At 40.4% G+C, this 18,564-nt stretch overlaps 1 protein-coding gene across 2 annotated transcripts; it reads right to left on the bottom strand.

The window, feature by feature from the left end:
• Positions 1-617: 617 nt before the first annotated feature.
• en1b (engrailed homeobox 1b) lies at positions 618-4,903 on the bottom strand. 2 transcript variants are annotated; one of them, XM_031757823.2, is made up of 2 exons: positions 4,048-4,903; positions 618-1,847 (listed from the first exon to the last, which is right to left on the bottom strand). In XM_031757823.2, the coding sequence occupies exons 1-2, from the start codon at positions 4,580-4,582 to the stop codon at positions 1,528-1,530; spliced, it is 855 nt and encodes a 284-aa protein (XP_031613683.1). In that variant the 5' UTR covers positions 4,583-4,903; the 3' UTR covers positions 618-1,527. The 2 variants fall into 2 exon arrangements, with proteins under 2 accessions (XP_031613683.1, XP_039462527.1); XM_039606593.1 differs by having other exon boundaries at positions 618-1,859.
• Between the last annotated feature and the right edge of the window lie 13,661 nt (positions 4,904-18,564).

An 18,564-nucleotide genomic window follows, 5' to 3' on the forward strand; every position in this document is an offset into this window, starting at 1 on the left:
CTTTATTTAAAAAACCCCCCAAAAAAGTCAAAGAGGAGAGCTTTCCTCTTCTTTGTTCATGTGCGCCACAATCAAGATGTGGAATTTAATCCAGGTCAAAATAAATCGGAGGGGCTACTAAAGGCTCAGGTGCCTGTTTTTACTTCCGGGGAGGATTTTTAGCAACGAGGGGATGCTGTGGGGATTCTCACTGGACTCTATCGCTGACATAAGCTCCAAATATTACAGTTAGAATTACTGAAAGTGAGCTCACATAAAAACATATTCACGTTTTCTTAATATTTGGAGGAAAAATTCAAGCTGGCAAAAGACGGCAGACTGTTCAGCGAAGACTAGTCTGATACTAATAATTATATTTCAAGAGTATTTAAACAGTTTCTCTTTTTGATTTGGGTGAAATTAAATGGATTTCTATAATTTTTTCTGCTGCTGACCCTGGAGTGCGACACACACACACACACACACACACACGCCATGCCACAGAGTTCACAGCCAGGCTCAGTCTAACCTGAACCTGAGGTCAAGTCAGGCCGCGCAGGACAGAGAGACAGAGCGCTTCTCCCCAAATCGCGAGTTCACGTTTCTTTAGTATTAACTCCAGCGTGCGCGTTCACGCTCCAGCGTGTCCGGGAGAAAGTTGAGCAGAGGCGTGAAAACCTATAAATGCCCAGAATAGTTTTAATAGGTGAAATGGTATCCATCAAGGAGGCGCTGAAACAGGACCTGCTGTGCGATATATTTCTGTGTGTGTCTCAGTTTAATATGAAAGCTCCGATAAAGACTTCACATAATTCGCTGTTTTATAGACAGACGGAATTTAAAAAGGCCGGTAATTACACTTTCCTCCTTTAAACACATTATATGCCACGATTATTTGTCCGTGTGGGCGTTAATATGTTGGGGAGTCCAGGCAATGTAGTTCAAGTGAAATAATAATAATAATAATACCCAGAATTCCCGTAAATTCACCATATTGTACGGAATCACTGTGACATGCTGACAGCTTATCATAGATTTAAATATGTTTTATTCTCAAATATGGCAACAAAACGCTTTTATTTATTTATTTTTTTATCCGTGGAATTGTATGAAAGAAATAATAATTTAACCCACTAACTACCGCTCTCTCTCTCTCTATCTCCCTCTTTTTTTATTTCAGACTACATGTGAACATATTAAAATCTTTGGCTTGTTTGGCTTGACTGAAGTGTTGAAGGGAAAATATGGCGCAAATATGGGGAAAAGGGGGGTGGGGGCAAGGAGACCACAAGAACCTATAGATCCTAAAAAACAGCTAGGACAGACAGAGAGGAGAGAAAAAAGGAACCGCGTGAAGAGACGAGCCTGAAATTAAATATACCGTATACAACATGATAACTGTGTGGCTATATAAACTTTAATAACGAGCGTTCATTTATATAACTATGTCCATATACTGTTACCATAAACAGAAATCTGTGTTTTTAAATAGCGTCCCCCACTTCTCCTTCTTCTCCCAGTTCGTTATGTCCAAAAGAGTCCGGCCGCTCATTCGCTCTCCTCCTTCTCCTCCTGCACGGTGGTCGTTGAATGGTTGTAAAGTCCTTGAGCCATGAGCTGCAGGGCCAGGCCGTTCTTGTAGCCGCTGGCCTTTTTAATCTTGGCCCTCTTATTCTGGAACCAGATTTTAATTTGGGACTCGTTCAGGTTGAGTTCCTGGGCCAGAGACTGTCTCCGCTGCTCCGTTATGTAGCGGTTGGCCTGGAACTCGGTTTTGAGTCTCTGCAGCTGCTCGGCCGTGAACGCCGTCCTGGGCCGCTTGTCCTCCTTGCCGCTCTTTTTCTTCTTCAGTTTCCGTGTCCTTGGGCCTGGTGTGGAAACAACAATGGGAAACAAAGATTTATTCTAAGGCTGGACACAGTCTGACACCGAGCCCCACTTTTTTTCCCCTCTTCTATTTTAAAGGAAAGAAAAACGTGAAAGCGTCTCTCTGTGAGCGGTGATAGCGCCTTATTATCTGCTCGGTATGCTCGAATGTAGGTCACAAGTCTGAGCGGGAATGACTGATCTGGGCAGGTTAGCCTGTGCTGGGGATGACTTCTATCAAAATAATGTTTTGATGTTACAGTAAAAAACAACAACAAACAAACAAACAACAAAACAAAACAAAAAACAGCACAGGGAATGAGCCGAACTGTTAAAGCCGGACGCTGTGCAAACACTACTTGTTTTAAATCAGAGCAAATAAATATAAGCCTCTGGTGGAGGAAGTGGAGGGGGGATAGTGGGAGAATATCACGCGTGATTATTCATTACTATTTGACATGCTGAAGGTCTGCCTCACAGGTGATTGTGGGACGTGGGAGACAAAGTAGCCAATCAGAAGAGAGCAGCAGCAACCCAAACAACAACAACAACAACAAGGAAAAAAAAAAGCTCCGGTGCAAATGATGAGACTTGTCAAAGCCTTATGAGCCTTGCCCTATCACTCACATGTGGAAGTGTTAGACTGGAGGTGCAGAGATGCAGATATCCTCCCTGCACACTCCACAGCTCCACATGCTGCAGCACAGTTAATGGGACCTCATCCGGGGCTGCTTGATCAGTTATGACTGCAGCAGCGCGGTATTTTCACTTCAAGAACCCATCATCGAATAAAGCTGAAGCAGCAAAAAGAAAAAAGAAAAAAAAGCACGGGAGTTTGGTCACGTAGCTGAATATATGAGTGCGCATTGATCGGCTGATTAACTGTGCACTGCGCACATTTAATCCAATGGGACAAAGGAAGCACTGTCGCTGTGATACAGTGCAGGCTGGAGAGCTTCGGCTCTAACATTAGATTTCATTAAAAAAAAAATAATAACAATAAGTCGCAGAAGGCCCTCTGACCTTTACTCTGACACATAGCCACCACCATTAAAGCCAATAAAACCTTCTGCACCATCACACAGGCCGGCCTAGAAGCTATGAGGCGCGCGCACACACACACACACACACTGTTTCAAAGACACATCAGCATCCTGTATGTTTGAACTGCTAAACATTAAACGGGCCTAAAAAGTCATTGCATGACATATGTAAACACTTTAACCTGTGTGGATTCAAATCTTTAAACGCCTTCAAACTCATCTCTAAATCGAAAATGCATCTTCTGCATCAGCTCAGAGGGGAGAAAGCGGATAAAAGTGAAAAGAAAAGAATTGCTTTCAGAAAAATAAAAGCAGCAGTGGTGGAGGTTAGAAAACAGATCCATGCCTCTTTTTTAAGTATTATTATTTTTAGGCTAAAATTCGGGAGCAAAAACAGAGAAAAACATTGCAGCTTTAGTTCTGTCAGACTAAATAAAATTAATGTAAAATAACCGGCAAAAACACGCTAGCCCATGAAAGACAACAATACATTTGATTTTTGAAATAACCGTGTGGACTTGTAATTGGGTTTAATAAGGCATGAATCCTCGACACTGTTGTTGGCTTGTTTTACATTAGTTTGGTCTTTTCCGCATAAGGGAGGAAACATTAATATAAACATAAAAGCCAAATACATTCCATATATTTTTGTGTAGTTTGCCTTATTTAGAGTTTTAAAAAAGTTTTTACAAAATACATAAAAACTAAATCTGCTCGTGACACTGCCTGGGGCCACATCAGCTTTAACCCCAATGTGCTTCAACTTCACTCTGAATTAATTTACTTAATTCTTCACTTTGACTAAAAATACCGCCTCCAACCCCCCCAAACTAAAACTACAATAACACACACTGTTCTTTTGTCACCTTGTGCTTCCGTTACACGCTCCATTATAAACTGCTAACCACTTTTATTTCAGCGACTTCTTTTCAGCACTTTCCCTCCCCCGACAGTTCTTATTTTCGAAATCAAAACCCTTTGTTTTGATTGGCTGGAGCACCTCAGTAAACTATTTAAACACTCACGTGCCAATTTTAAATTCCCTCTTTTTCTTCACGCTGACACCTGGAAGAAATTTATTTGACACAGCGGAGAAAAACACAAGTCACCCCACTGCAGCACCACACTCGGTATAATTCGGGGACTACTAGCGCCTTACCAGATGAGGGCCGGTCCGAGTACCGCGTACAGTACACCCAAGCGGGCCACAACAGCGGCTGGCTTTCTTTTGCCATGGGCGGAGAGCCTCCATTGCTGCCGCTCATGACCATAATTGACGAGGGGCTGTCTGCGTATCTGCCAGTCCCGTTGCTCGTCGGTTCGCACTGCTTCGACGAGTTCTGCTTGGAAGAGGGGGAAGAGGACGTGGACGACGACGAGGAAGGCGACGACGAGCTGCTGTCGCTGCTGCAGTTGGAGTCCAGGCACAGGCTGCCGGTGTGCAGCGGCCTCGCGCCCAGCGGGTTCACGTTTTCCCGACCCGACGTCTGGCTCCGGTCGCGGTAGCTCGGCTCTTTTCTGCAGCCGAAGTCCGGCCGGAGGATGTTGTCTATGAAAAAGTTCGTGGTTCTGTGGGCTTGCTGGGCTGCCTGATGGGGTAATATCATAGCAGGGGATGGCAGGTTCGGCGACAGGGACATGCCCTCCTCCTCGGTTGTGTCCCGGCCGCTGTTGGGCTCCTTCTGCTCTTCCATAGCTGGTGACCGTGAAAAATGTCGGCCTCTCCACGCCAAACTCCACTTGTTGCTCACTCTCCCGTCCCCTTCGGTATCCAATTCAGACAGACAGCATGTAAAAAAAGCCTTTTTTTAACTAGAATAAACACCTGCGTTCGTTAACAATATCATCTAAAGCATGTCCTCTCCTAACAGTCTTCCGAGACCTGGCATAGCGAACAGCTCCACGTTACAGCCAGTGTCCCTGCCGCTCCTCGGTGCAGCATAATATCTGTGTATTCGCTCTTCCCAAACTCTCCTAAAACCGTTATCTCCCCCCCGTGTGTGTGTGTGTGTGTTTTCTCCCTTTCTCTTACACCCAGCCGGAAGCACGTGTGCGCGTACACACAAAGCAACCGGCCAATCAGGAGGGAAGATCGTCCCTGTCACAATTGACGCCGTCCAATTAGAGCTCTGGCTGTGCTGCGGGCGAGCACGCGCGCGCAGCACGCGCTTATTAGTTGGATCGATTCGGGAGAAGCGCACGTGCACACACGTAATACACAGCAAAACAAAAACAAGCGCGGAGACAGCCACCATTAAAAACACTGCTCAGAGGGGCGAAAGGGTTTTATTCCACATCGCTACATGCTCTTTAAGTACATTTTAGTTTTACAAACTATTTGAATGCAAGCGCACGTTATAAATATGATGAAGGAATAATAAAAACAAATAAATAACAAGGAAATTTTTACAAAAATAGGACTACTAGCATTAATTTTTAGCTAAAATGTAAGACCTTTTATTTGGTGAATTTTGCAGCGTAAATAGTGTTAACCGTCCAAGTGTAAATTACATTACATCACGTGAACTGACATCAGCCACCTAAAACATGTTTCATTTTACGTGGAGTGTTTTAAATATATTTAAAAAAATATTTTTATGTGTCTTCATAATATTACATAAAAAATAAACAAAATAAAAACATTTTGTGCGCTAAAACAGCTCCTCCGTAAAGATTATAAAATGCACATTGTGGATTACAGCATTAGTTTCTACAATCTCACCAGATGATTTACCCTTGTTCTTTCTTTCTTATTTATTTTTTTCTTTTCTCTAACAGTGAAATACAACGAGGATGCTGTAAATGAGAACATGTCAAAGCTTGGACTGTTAAAACCATCAACAACATCTGTACAGCGTTACTTTACCCTTAATCCCAATTTATGTCCCTTTAATATTTTGATTAGCTATTATAGAGCCACGAAATTGACATGAACAAACCCAAAATTCCGAAAAAGTGACCCAGTAGTTATTTAAAAAAGCACAAAAATCAAAGTTGCACACTGTAGTCTGTACAGTGTGTGTCCACATAAAGAAAGGTAAGTCTGTATAGTTTCCTTCCTTCCACTGAGTAGCTAAGACTTTGATTTAAAGTATGATTTTAGTGGGGTTTTTCCACAGCAGCATGAAAAACCAACACGTTTGCGTTTCCCTGTGATATTTCAGTTCACAGGAGCTCACTCTTGAAAGGGTATAGGGGAGGATGGAAAACAGGAGCGTGTCGCGATAATAGGTGGCTGCTGTTTTTTTTTTTTCCTTTTTTGTGAAGATCTTCAGAAATGGCCTCCAAGCCCTAATTGGCGATTTGAAATAATAATAATATTAATAATGATAATGGCAACAGCGTGAAAATGGGGGACGTGTTGATGGTTAACACGGCCGCGGTGAAATCTTCATCCGCACGGGGGTCGGAGTTAAGGATGAAGGAGGGGGTGTGGAGGAGGGTGTGGGGGGCACCATGGCTACTTAATTAAATTCCAATTAGGACAGTATCAATATGGCGTTTAGCCGCAGCGCCATTGTGGCTAAATGAGCACTCAGTCCCGCTCTTATCTGGCGCCGCAAAGAGAGGGGCTGCTCGAGAGGAGCTGCAAAAGATAATTTATAGCTTTTAATTAGTCTTCATTCCGCCCGATGTGCCCGGTGTTCATCACCGGGAGCGGGGGGCCGGAGAAAACCCCGAGTCAAAGCCGCTGTCAGCGCTCCCTGGCAGGGCCCTTAATCAAAGTGAAGCAGGGCCCGCGCTACAAGCCACGTAATTTCCAAGGTGCTGATAAAGCTTGTTGAATAATAGCGGGGGCCCTCGGAGACACCATTTACAGAAATGACTTTATTGACGGCTTAACGTTGGTAATTCATTTTACCTTTCATGTATTGGGAGCCGGATTTGTCGCCGTAATAGGATGATAAATGCACTGACGGATCGCAGCCCCGGTTTTATTGAGTAGCCTATATACTCCAGGAGCCTCACTGGTACACACACACACACACACACACACACACACACAGTCAGTCCTGATGAGCTGATGTAAAGCTGTGTGACACTGTGTGTGCGTGGACTGCACCTGGACTAAAGCAGGTTTCTCCGTTGCTTTAAGCAGCACATTGTTTCTTTCTGCGAGGTTCAGTGAAACGAGGAAGCCTCGCGAGAAGGAAAAGAAGAAAATCTTACATTTATTTCTTAAAAAGAAAAAAAACCCTGCTTCACTTTCTCCACGTCCTCACTCTTAAACGTCACTGGCTTCATCTGTGTTTGCTATAAAACCAACAGTCTGGGCATTCATTCAAACACTACGCTTGATTGTTTTTTTCTTTTCACACAGAATTGCTAGATATAGAGTTGTATTTTGAGAGCACATAAAGATGTATAATAAAAAACGCTTGGATTAAACACAAATATACTTTTTTAAATTTATATTTTGTTTCAAAGTTTAATTAATAGACCCGTTATTAACCTTTCAAATATGTGAACAAATGATTAGTTCAGCATTTGTTCCACATCCTCAAAATACTGCATTTATAATTTCCACACCAGCTAAAATGAAACACAGATTTATTTTTTTTGTTTCTTTATTTTATTATATTTCCCGATTGAACCATGTGTTTGGATGCGGTTTGTCCTCAAATCGTCAAGGATATTACAAATGTTTCCAAATGACAGCATAATTGTGATGCTCGGCGGAAAGTTGTGAGGTTTTGGATGGGCTGTGTCTGGGTGCTGCAGGTGTTTGTGTCTGCTGCCATCTAGTGGAGGATGACGGGAAGCGCAGTAAATGATTCTCTCCAAAAACATGTTGGGTTTATATGGGCTCAAAATGTGGTCATTAAGGTGAAGTAAGAGAATAAGTCAGTATCACCAAATGTTGTTGTTCCTGAGTGAGAGTTCAGCTAAAGCTGGTATAAGCAGCGGCTGTAATCAGTTGGTTCCACTAGAGATTAATTCCCACTGTCCAGCAACTTAAATGCAAATATGTTTTTAAGCTGAACAAATATATATGAAATCGGGTGCTGAATGCAAATAAAGGCGATTATTAACGTTAACCACTGTGGGAAGTCCCGGCCTTACATCCTCATTTATGTTCCCATTACAAGTTAAAAGCGACCACATTACTTTGGCGCCATCTACTGACCAAACTGCGTAAATAGTTTTTTCTTCTTGGTGCTCCCTTTAGGTGCCGTCACAGTGGATCGTCCGCCTGCCTCTCCTCTTCTGTCCTTCCCCCTGTGTCACACCATCCTCTGCATGTCCTCCTACACCCACACTACACCCACAAATCCCCTCTGTGGACTTCCTCTTTTCCTCCTGCCTGGCAGCTCCATCTTCATCATCCTTTGTCCCATCACATCCACTATCATCTGCACATGCCCAGACCATCTCAGCACTGCTTCTCTACGGTTCAACCTGAGCTGTTCGTCTGTCCACCCTGGTCACTCCCAATGAAAATCTTGAATCTTCTGAGTGAAATACTAAATATTAAATTCTTATTACATTTATTATCACCTTTGAAAAGTTCAGTTACTTTACAAACCGAGATTTAATGTCACAAACAGGTGGCGCTCGCTGCTCAGTTTATGTGTTACAACAACACACTTACTCACTCAGGCTACAATAACTTTGCACACTTTGCACATCATGTTCTTAGGTAGCTGGTATTTATTTCAGAATGTGTATTTATATTTATATTTAGATAGAGGTGTATATGTTTTATACTGTAAATACCATATAGTCCATATTCTATGTCTGACACCAATTTCTAATTTGTGCACAAACTTGGCAATAAACTCCATTCTGATTCTAAAATTTTGTATCCATGAGTGAAGTAATGTTATGAATCCATTAAATCCTGGTTTACGTCCACCAAGATCTTTCTTCAAGGTCACCTTAATGATTTATTCATCGAAAACTGACACAAAGAAATACCTAAAAGTGTGGTGTTTATCATCAGCATATGAAAAGTACTGTTTAAGGATTTAAAATATTATGTCAGATTTACCTTTGACTTCAACTTCAAGGTCAGCAGATTGATCTGAAGGTCAACGTGATAATAATGCAACATAAAGCTATTTAAAACTATGATTGCTGCCATTGTTTGCACTGAAAACATATAGGTCAATATATTATAACTTTCACGTTATTGTATTATGACTTTGTTTGTACATTACAGCAACAGGTTATAAAATGATTTTTCCACACTATGCATTGATGTAGAAAGCAACTTTCAAGTAACCAATGAATGGCAGTCAGTGCAAAACATTCATCCATGCAGCCTCTCTCACTGTTTGTTGGAAATCTTAAAGGGGAACAGTCGTGCTTTTCCTTGTTTTTCCTTGTTTTACATAACCAGCAGTTACACCTGGTTGCTCAAATTAAAAAGTTTCACATAATGAAGTCAGAATATAGCCTGGTAGGATGGCCTGCTTTGGCAAGTCAGAGGAACTCTCATTTATACAGTTTTATATATAAGGCAATACTTGGATTGCTGCCTTCCTATATATATGTTCCCTGCTTGCAATGAAACATGCTGGTCGTTATTGTCTTCGTCTACAAGGTTACTTGTTGGTTCCTGTTCCATTTGCCTGAACTGAATTTGGCAAAAGCGCTTTTGTCCATTTAGCACCCTTGACTTGGAAATGCAGATCGACTTGAAAATGACAGAATTCATTTCATTAAGTGCTTTTAAATCTAAACTAAGAATCCAAGTCCATAACATGCAACTGTGTCAATTAGATTGATTGTCATTTTAACTGAATTTTTGAATTTTTTATTTGAATTTTATCTTTATTTTATTTTATTTTTCATTTATTTTTGCATGTGTGTTGTTGCTGCCTCTGTTTAATTGTCTAATTTTTGTAACTGTGAGACACTTGCTCCTGCCTATCTTGGCCAGGTCTCCCTTGAAAAAGAGGTTTTTAATCTCAGAAGGATTGCTTCCTGGTTAAAAAAAAAAGGTTAAATAAAATTAAAAATAAAAACAATATGTGCAAGCAATCCGTGTGAGACAAAAGCTCTAAATGCTTGCTTTTTCTGCTCTTGGTTCTGTATGATGTCAAGGAGAGAGAGTATCGCTAATAAGGCTATGGTAGATACAGAAGTCCCACCCACCTGCTGTTCAATTCTTTTGTTTATTAGGGGCAGCCAATCAGAGGAAAGGTGGCTTAAAAAAAGAGTTTAAACTTCTTATTTCAGACTGAGACCCAGTGTAAGATAATTACGGCTTATTTCAAGCACTCAGTAATGCAAAGAGACTCTAGAAAGGATAATAAGGCCCCCATACTACATGGTAGAAATAGAACATGACACTGTGAACACAATAAAATAAATTGTAATGCTATTGAAAAAAGACTAAAAAAAAAAACTACACAAACAGTAAAGAAATAAAGAAAAAACAAAAGCAAAAAAACAAAACCTGAACACCCAAGAAGGAAGAAAAGTATTTTGTGATGGTAGCACTTAAAAGAGTCGTTATCTTGTCAGCAACTGGAAGAAAAATGCAGACATTACTCTGTTTGTCCACCAGATGTCAGAGTAAAACAGCTGAAATTATTCCAGTGAGGAGGAACCCAAACAGACAGCAAAAACACTGCATTAACCACTAAAGATCAGAGGCCTGCAGCAAGGTTGATGATTTTTCTTACTGTTACTATCACTCGTCTTTCATAAAGGTCATCAAAGCCAGAAAAAACCAACAGCAAAGACAACTTTACTGGATGAAAAGACCAAATAAAAATGTCCCCCTGTGGAACTCTGTGAACTGCAGCACTGGGGCTGTAAAACCACTCAACAAAACCTACAACCACTGCAAAAAACTCATAATTAAAATAATGTTGTTTACAACAAGGAGTCTTTAATGCAAATGCCTAATGAACAGTGGCCACCAAAATGATTATCCCACCTGTTTCCTGCTTTTTTGGCTGTTTGACATCTCCTAACATCGTGCCACGAGTGTCAAAGCGTCACGCATTTGTGCTGAGGAGACACAAACCTTAACGAGACATCGCAAACAAGGACAAGTTTTCAACTTTGCGGCACTCAGTCCCGTCTACTTTCTGCCACACACACAACTCCCTTCAAATATTGAAATGCCACCAATGTACAGGGGACATGTTTGCATACTAAACGGTGATTATCATTCACCGAGTGAGTGTCCGTCTCTCTCTGTGTCTCCACGAGGTCCGGACTTTCTCCACTAATAATACATGAAGGGCTCCTCTCCCTCATCCATTAATCAGGAGGGAGGCTGAGGTAACGCAGGGCTGATCTTTGGCCTTCGCACACACATGCACACGCACACACACACACTTCACCCGCCATTAATAATTGAAGGGATATTAATGCAGATAAATAATTAAGCTTTGGGGGATCTCTGCAGAGTTCTAATGAGAGGTGGGCGACAGATTGCTCCTCAGTCTTATTACATCTTACGGAGAAGTTTGTGAAAGCTTAAGGTGATGATAAATGGGGGCCATTTAGTAATTGGCAAATTAAATCAATGCAGGCACTCTGTGGAGCTCCATGCGTTCTCTTTCTGGAAGAAGAAATGCCTCTTCTGTCTTCTTTTATGTCTGTGTGCTGAATTTTACCTCTTTTTTGGGCCTTTTGGTTGTTTGGTGACCTTTAGGAGGCTTAAATTAACAGCTTTTTATGGAATACTTCAACATATATTTAGATACGAAATTCAGTTTAAACATTTGTGGTCCCCTGACGATGACTCCTGATTACTTCAGTTCAGCCCATAGAGCCAAATAATCAGGCTGTGGGTACCCACGTAGCCTCTGTGTTTTTCAGTAATGAGTTTCTATTCATAGATGATGATTTTAACTGCTTTAAAACTAGAAGTTGCTATAAAAGACAACAATATGGTGCTATAAAAATAAATAGCTGAGGGAGTCCCAGATGAAGGTTTGATGTTTGGAAAATAGTCATCTTATCCCAAACACTACAAGCTGTCAGGACAATAGACTGTATGTTAAAGATGGACATAGCCACTGTTAAGTCACCCACTGTTTGTGGGATACATTTGCAAGGCGCATGTTTGGCCTTTTGGCCAACACCATACGATCATTCTCAAATCAACACAAGCCTTCTGCTCAACCTTTCATGATTTGCATGAAAATTTTATGTTGCAAGTTTTGCTCACATAGAATGAATACAGAAAAGTTTTATATAGCAAATATTTTTCAAATCAAATAATTTTCAAGATATGTATTTTTAAATGGCCCTGCGTGTGAACTATTTTCAGGCCCTTTTTTTCTCTCACACATTGAAATCTGTGGCAATGTGTGAACATGCAAAACATAATATCACATAAACTATTAAAGATAAAAGCCTGAAATTTTTACGTTTCGAATCATCAAATTGAATCTGGATCTGTAATTTGGGACAGGTACATCACAAAATGTCTGAGTAGTTCAAATATGAAAAAATTTAAGCCATCTTGTAAAGTTCCATATTTGGGCACAAACTAATAACAATTTGTCACATTGCAAAAGACTGCTAGTAACCGTTTCTAATGGGTGTGTAGCTGAATTTCGCAAAACTCTAAAATAAGGCATATAAAATACAATTTAACATGAAATTCAAAGTCACAAAAATGAAGAAAATGCTATTTTCATTCAACTTTCAGGCTGGATAGAGCAAATATGAGAAGTTGTACTACAAAACAAAAATATGAGTAAATTTATCTTAAAAAGTGTTTGAAATCAAAATTAAGTTAAAATTTCACAGCACTCATCTCTAAAAGAAGCTCACAAAAAGAAGTTCATTTTTCCATTGGGAGGATGCTAATTCTTGAATGACCACACACTAACATGTTAAACTTTGGTAGCTGAAATAAATTAATATCATTAGCTGTCATTGCCCCTGTTAGCAAGTCTAATGCTAATGTTGACTTTTAATTAAAAGCCACACTGTAGCTTAGCAGAGTAGCAACATGGAAACTGTTGCATTATAAGATCACTGCCTTTAGAAATTTTTACCTACTTAGAAAAAGAAGTTGGCAGAGTTCATTTGCATTACCAAACATTATATTGTTTAAGTATTGTTATACTTAGCTGCTACATTTAGCTTGCAAATGTTGGTTAGAAGACCAGAGGCTCTAAAACCTACTTCACGTTTAACTCTCAGCATGTATCTCATTGTATAATGAGCTTTCTGTACACCATATAGCTATTATATAGCTAATATTTATGTCAAGTTGCCTTTTAAATCTCATAAACCAAAGACTTTAACAAAGCTAAAAACAAGCTAGCAATTTTAGAGCCGTAGCACTGGCACCGGTCTCCTCCTTTGCAGATCTCACTACTAGCTTTGTGAAGCTGTCCTTAGCTTGCAAGTGGTTCTTAAAAAGTGACATAGAGCTTTGTGGAAGCAGACAGGCACTTACTGTCACCCCAGGACAAGATAATTCACAGTGTAAAGGCCATCCTCTATGCCATCGTGCTAGCTGACATGACTGACACAGCGGCAGGATTGAATACATTCCACTGGTCGGTGGGTGTGTGCCAGTGAGTTGAAGCAAATGTGCCAGGAATACAGTAACATTCAGCTATAATGGGCTGCGTATTTTAAAAACGAACACGTTTGTAACTGTGAACGAAATGAGAAACTTCTACAGATGTCATCACAACTTGTCTACTTGGGTGGCTCTCCATTTTATGATGTGATTTTCCATTTTGTGCTTTTTCTTTTTTTATTCAATTTTTTGTAAAGTTACAGAGAAAAAAAATATAATCAACTTGTGGAATGACATACAACCGCCACATCAAGCAGCTCAGGCAGCTTTTACACATGATTGAATGGGGTTTTGGTGTATGCATATATATGTGTGTCCTCATCAGCCATGCTGCCTGGGGCCAATCTAACCTTTCAGTCAACTCTCAGAGGATCATCCCTCTCATCTGGCATCTTTCGGCCTGTCATTGTCATCAGCCAGCAGAAAGATAAAACCTACAGTCCTTATTGGCTTTGTTACAAAAAGAGGCGCCTGCTTCAGTGACTTATTTCATTGTAACCTTTTCTCCCATATATTCAGGAATGACAGCCCGCATGACACAGGATTCCAAAATCTTCCGTAGAGACGCTGTGATAAATTAATAATATCTCAGATAAGTCCTGATCAGATGTGAAAGCTGACAGATGACAACCATTTTGCATAGCCTGACTAATAAAAAAGAAAATGTGACGCAGTTCACTTTGGTGAATTTAAACTAGACTGCTTTTTTATGACCAGAATTCAGTGTTTAAAGGTCAAGGTGCCTGTGACCTCACAAGGAAACACGTCTTTGGTCATTACTCAACAAGAAGCACTCAGCGAGTGCAAACCTCTGCCGAGGCAGATCGCTCTCTGGGCAGTATTTACTTTTAAAGGAATTTTTTGTTTTCTTTGTTACCATTTCAATATACTTGACATAATTTTGAGTACAATCATTTTTTGTTATTTGTTATTTATGTGGATACAGTACATGTGTAGCATTCATTCCATTGTTTAGTAAAATTGGTTTAAATGTTTAGTTATAAATATGAAGTGCAAAACGTTTTTGATTACAAAATAATACTTACTCTGGAACATGTATTGAAATTGTATTTAAAGGCTTATAACCTGTTACTGTAATGTACCTAACAAAATCATTCAAAATAAGTAAACTGTACTCAAAAGGGATCATATGCCAACATGTTCTCGTCATTCTGAAAACAGCTATATATAGCATTATTATCACTTTGACCTTCAGATCAATCTATTGACCTCGGAGGAGAGGTCTAAGGTCAAATGTGACATATTTTAATTTTAATTTACTCATCATGCAAATTCACTATTTATAAGGTTGAGGAAACCTGCAGTCAGCTGAGACTAAATTCAATTCAGTTTGATTTATGTAGCGCCAAATCACAACAACAGTCACCTCAAGGCGCTTTATATTGTAAGGTCGACTCTACAATAATACATACAGAGAAAAACCCAACAATCATATGACCCCCTATGAGCAAGTATTTTGGCGACAGTGGGAAGGAAAAACTCCCTTTTAACAGGAAGAAACCCCTGGGAGAACCAGGCTCAGGGAAGGGCGGGGCCATCTGCCGCCACCGATTGACTAAAAGTCACAACTTGGATGAGTGAAATGTTTCTCCCACTGAAAACACTACATCTAGATGACCAGATTCAACCTTCTGGCATAGTTTCTGAGTTATTAGGCTTTTTGTCAGTTTTTCAAGTTCACCTTTAAGACTGTGGTGGATGTAAGCCAAATCTTAATGAACCTCCCTTCAAGTGTAACTACACATCACGCTGACAAAGCCTGGATAGACTCCAAAGACTTGATTCACTCATTCAGTACTGTCTCTTTCATCAATTAGTTTTTAGCTAATTCTTCTTCTGACACCATTTTTCAAATTAACTGGAAGAGGGAAACCAACACCAAGCACAAGCAAAAATGCTGGCAAGTGTGTCAGCAGGTTGTGTAGGCGCTACATAGATTCAGCGCAGAAGTATGAATTAAGGTTTATACTTTAACAGATTTTGCATCATCTTTTGCACCAAAGAAGCTCAGGTGAACCCAAAGATTTCCAATCCTAATGAAGCTAAAAATAGATGCTTTTCCCACCCAAGAAATTTAGGCTGTTGGCTTCATGTTAAGAGCTTTAGAGTGGCAGGAGGTGAATGGTTGAAGGCTCTAAAACTGTCAGTCACGACGGGCTGAGGGAGGAGGCTGGACATTAATAATGACAGTATCAGTGAGAGAGAAAGCAGGGAGGAGGTGTCGGGAGGGCAGAGGTGGATGATGGCTGACAGCATGGGAGAAAGACAGGCTGTGTGTGTTGGAGAGAGGCATTGATTTCTGTGTACTCTCCTTTAGCCTCTCATTATGGCAGAACAAGACAGGGATGTGTTTTTCTGACGGTTATGCCTTTTCCTCTGCGTGTGAGCTGTTTCATTTCAGTGTACAAGAATCGAATGAAATCAAATGAAAATTTGTTTCTTGCCCTTCCAAGTCTTTCTGCAGCAACAATAAGGCTATAGGAAGTATAAAATGGAGTTTATTTGACTGTCTTAGATGACACAGATATGATCCGTGAAAGTCCCAGAGGTAAACAAGTGCCCGATGAAAAGGAGCAAAAACAGAATAAACAGAATGCATCAATTCAATGACATATTTTAGAGCGAGACAGTTACAGCAACGGATTAACACACGTGGACGTATTCATGATGCAATGCGTCCATTCACTAAATAAGCTTAACCCTGAGTTTACACCCCCTGGAGGGCTGCAGATGTTTTATTTATTTGCCTTTATGCTCTATAAAAAAAAGAAGAAGTTCCATGACAGAAAAATCCTCACTCTTATTTTTTACCCGCTCATGGCTTTGTCTTTCCCTTGCTTTCTCTTTCCTTCTGCTTCCCCTCATTTGGCCGATTAAACTGTAGAGTAGATTTTCGGAGTGCACGCTGACAGATGAAGTGAGTCACCATTTGGCCGAATCATTATCCAGCATATGAGCTGTAATCCTGAGCATAAATTCCACTGGAGCTAAATCTGTATCTCTGTGTTGTGGTGTTAGTTTGGACTCACTCCATCTCATTTATACATTGTTGGATTGTTAAATGTATAGCCGTGTCTCATATGTGATGATGATGCAGATAAAATTTAGCTGTAATATAATCTGAATGTTTTAATGTAATAAATTTAAAGTAGCATATAGAACAGAACTCTCATGATAAAGCCCATTAACTGTCTCATATCATACACGTTTGACCGTGCAGAAGTCTCCCATAGAAGTCTGGATTCACTCATAGGTTTCTTCGACGCTGAATATAACAAGGTACAGTATTACTGTTTCAGCCACATCTGCTGGCACTCCTGGCACTATTCGCTGCCTGACTGCCTAAGCAGAACCTATGAAGCCATACAGGTTGGGAGTTTGATACTTGGCTCTTCTGCTCTGCTTGTTGAAGTGTCTTTGGGCAAGAAATTGAACCTCAAATTTCCCCCAATGACATGATCATCAAAGTTTGTCTTTGTCTTCTTCAAGTGACAAATAAACCGCTGCATACATGTGTAAAAAGTATCTTGAGTGTTCAGTACAAGTAAAAAACTAGCATGATATAAATACCAATGGACTAGACGTTTGGCCCTCTCACACTGGCCTAGAAACTGGTTGGCAACCACGTGTAGTCAGAGAAAAATGAGCATTCCCTGAGTGGTTGCTAGAAGTTGCTGTGTAATCAAATGTCCCAGTTGTCCCAGTTGCCTAAGCCTAGACTCTCCTGGTTGCAACAAGCGGTTGCAGGAAGTCGCTTGCATCTTGTCAGCAAACAGTCAACAACTACTCATGAAGTGCTTGTGAAACTGAGTGTGATGCAAACTGGAAACAGAAAATATTGACGTTTACACAGCTACATTCTAGCCTGAAAATATCTTAAAAGTTTATTTGTGACCCAGAAAGAATAATATTTCAAACTCTTTAACCGCGTTCCTTCGCCATTGCCACGTTTGAAAAATGTTTTTATATTATTATAAAAATATTATAAATAATAATTTAATTAATCAAGTATTGAAAAGGGTAATAAGAGTAATATTACAACTAAGTAGCTGCCGCCATTGTTGGAAACTGGAATTGGCTGGGCTGCGCTATGAATTCTGGGATAGGTTGGGCCATGCAGGATACACCCGACCCGTCCCTTCAAATTCGGGGAAATGAAGGACACATTTGTCGACCGCATTTGGAGCAGCCTTCAAATTGGGACAGTCTTCGTCGCCTGGCTGTGACGTAATCGGACTTCAAATGCTGCCTCCGAAGGATGCGGCCCCTGAGTTGGGACATAGCAACAGTCTGCTTCCGCACACTGTGACATTTATCAAGTTATTAGAGGAGACTGTACATATACTGGTACTGATATCATCTTTGTATGTTTGAAATGATGTTGTAATGATGTTCTGATGTTCAGACTGCAGGCTACATTGGACTCACTACTTTCAGTTTGAGTCACAGTGGATCCCATCAGACTCCATCTTTTGGAATAGCAGGACAAAGATGGCAAAAACCTTTTGCTTTCCTGGTGCTCAACTTTTGCAATTAGCCAGCAAAATGCCAGAGATCATGATTTCCAACATCAACAGTCTGAACTTCTTAAACAAGATGTTCTCCATGTGATTAATGTCTTGGTACCCCAACTGCCCAGTAATCGTGTCTGCGGCCAAACCAACTAAAAATAACCAGAAAAAAATCACAAAGAAAGACAAATGTAACTGTTTCAACTGCACAGCAGCACAACAATTAAATGTGGACTATTAACCTTTAGGTTGCTCACCTCTAAGTCCCTGTCAGTATATGATTTAATAATTGATCAAAATATTGATTTATATTGCCTCTCAGAAACCTGGCTGCAGCAGGATGAATACTTTAGTTTAAATGAATCACACCCCTGAGTCATATTAACTGTCAGAATCCCCGAAGCACAGGCTCAGGAGGAGTGGCAGCAATCTTTCACTCTGGATTATCAATCAACCAAAGACCCAGACAGAGTTTGAATTCATTTGAAACTCTGACTCTGAGCCTCGTACACCTTAACGGGAAAACACAAAAAGCTGGCACTTATTTAGAGTTTCTATTCAATATCTGAGACTTTTTATCTGACTTAGAGCTCAGTTCTGATAACAATTATTATAGTGTGTGATTTTAACATTC

Source organism: Oreochromis aureus, linkage group 23, assembly GCF_013358895.1.
Source record: "Oreochromis aureus strain Israel breed Guangdong linkage group 23, ZZ_aureus, whole genome shotgun sequence".
Classification (NCBI taxonomy): domain Eukaryota; kingdom Metazoa; phylum Chordata; class Actinopteri; order Cichliformes; family Cichlidae; genus Oreochromis; species Oreochromis aureus.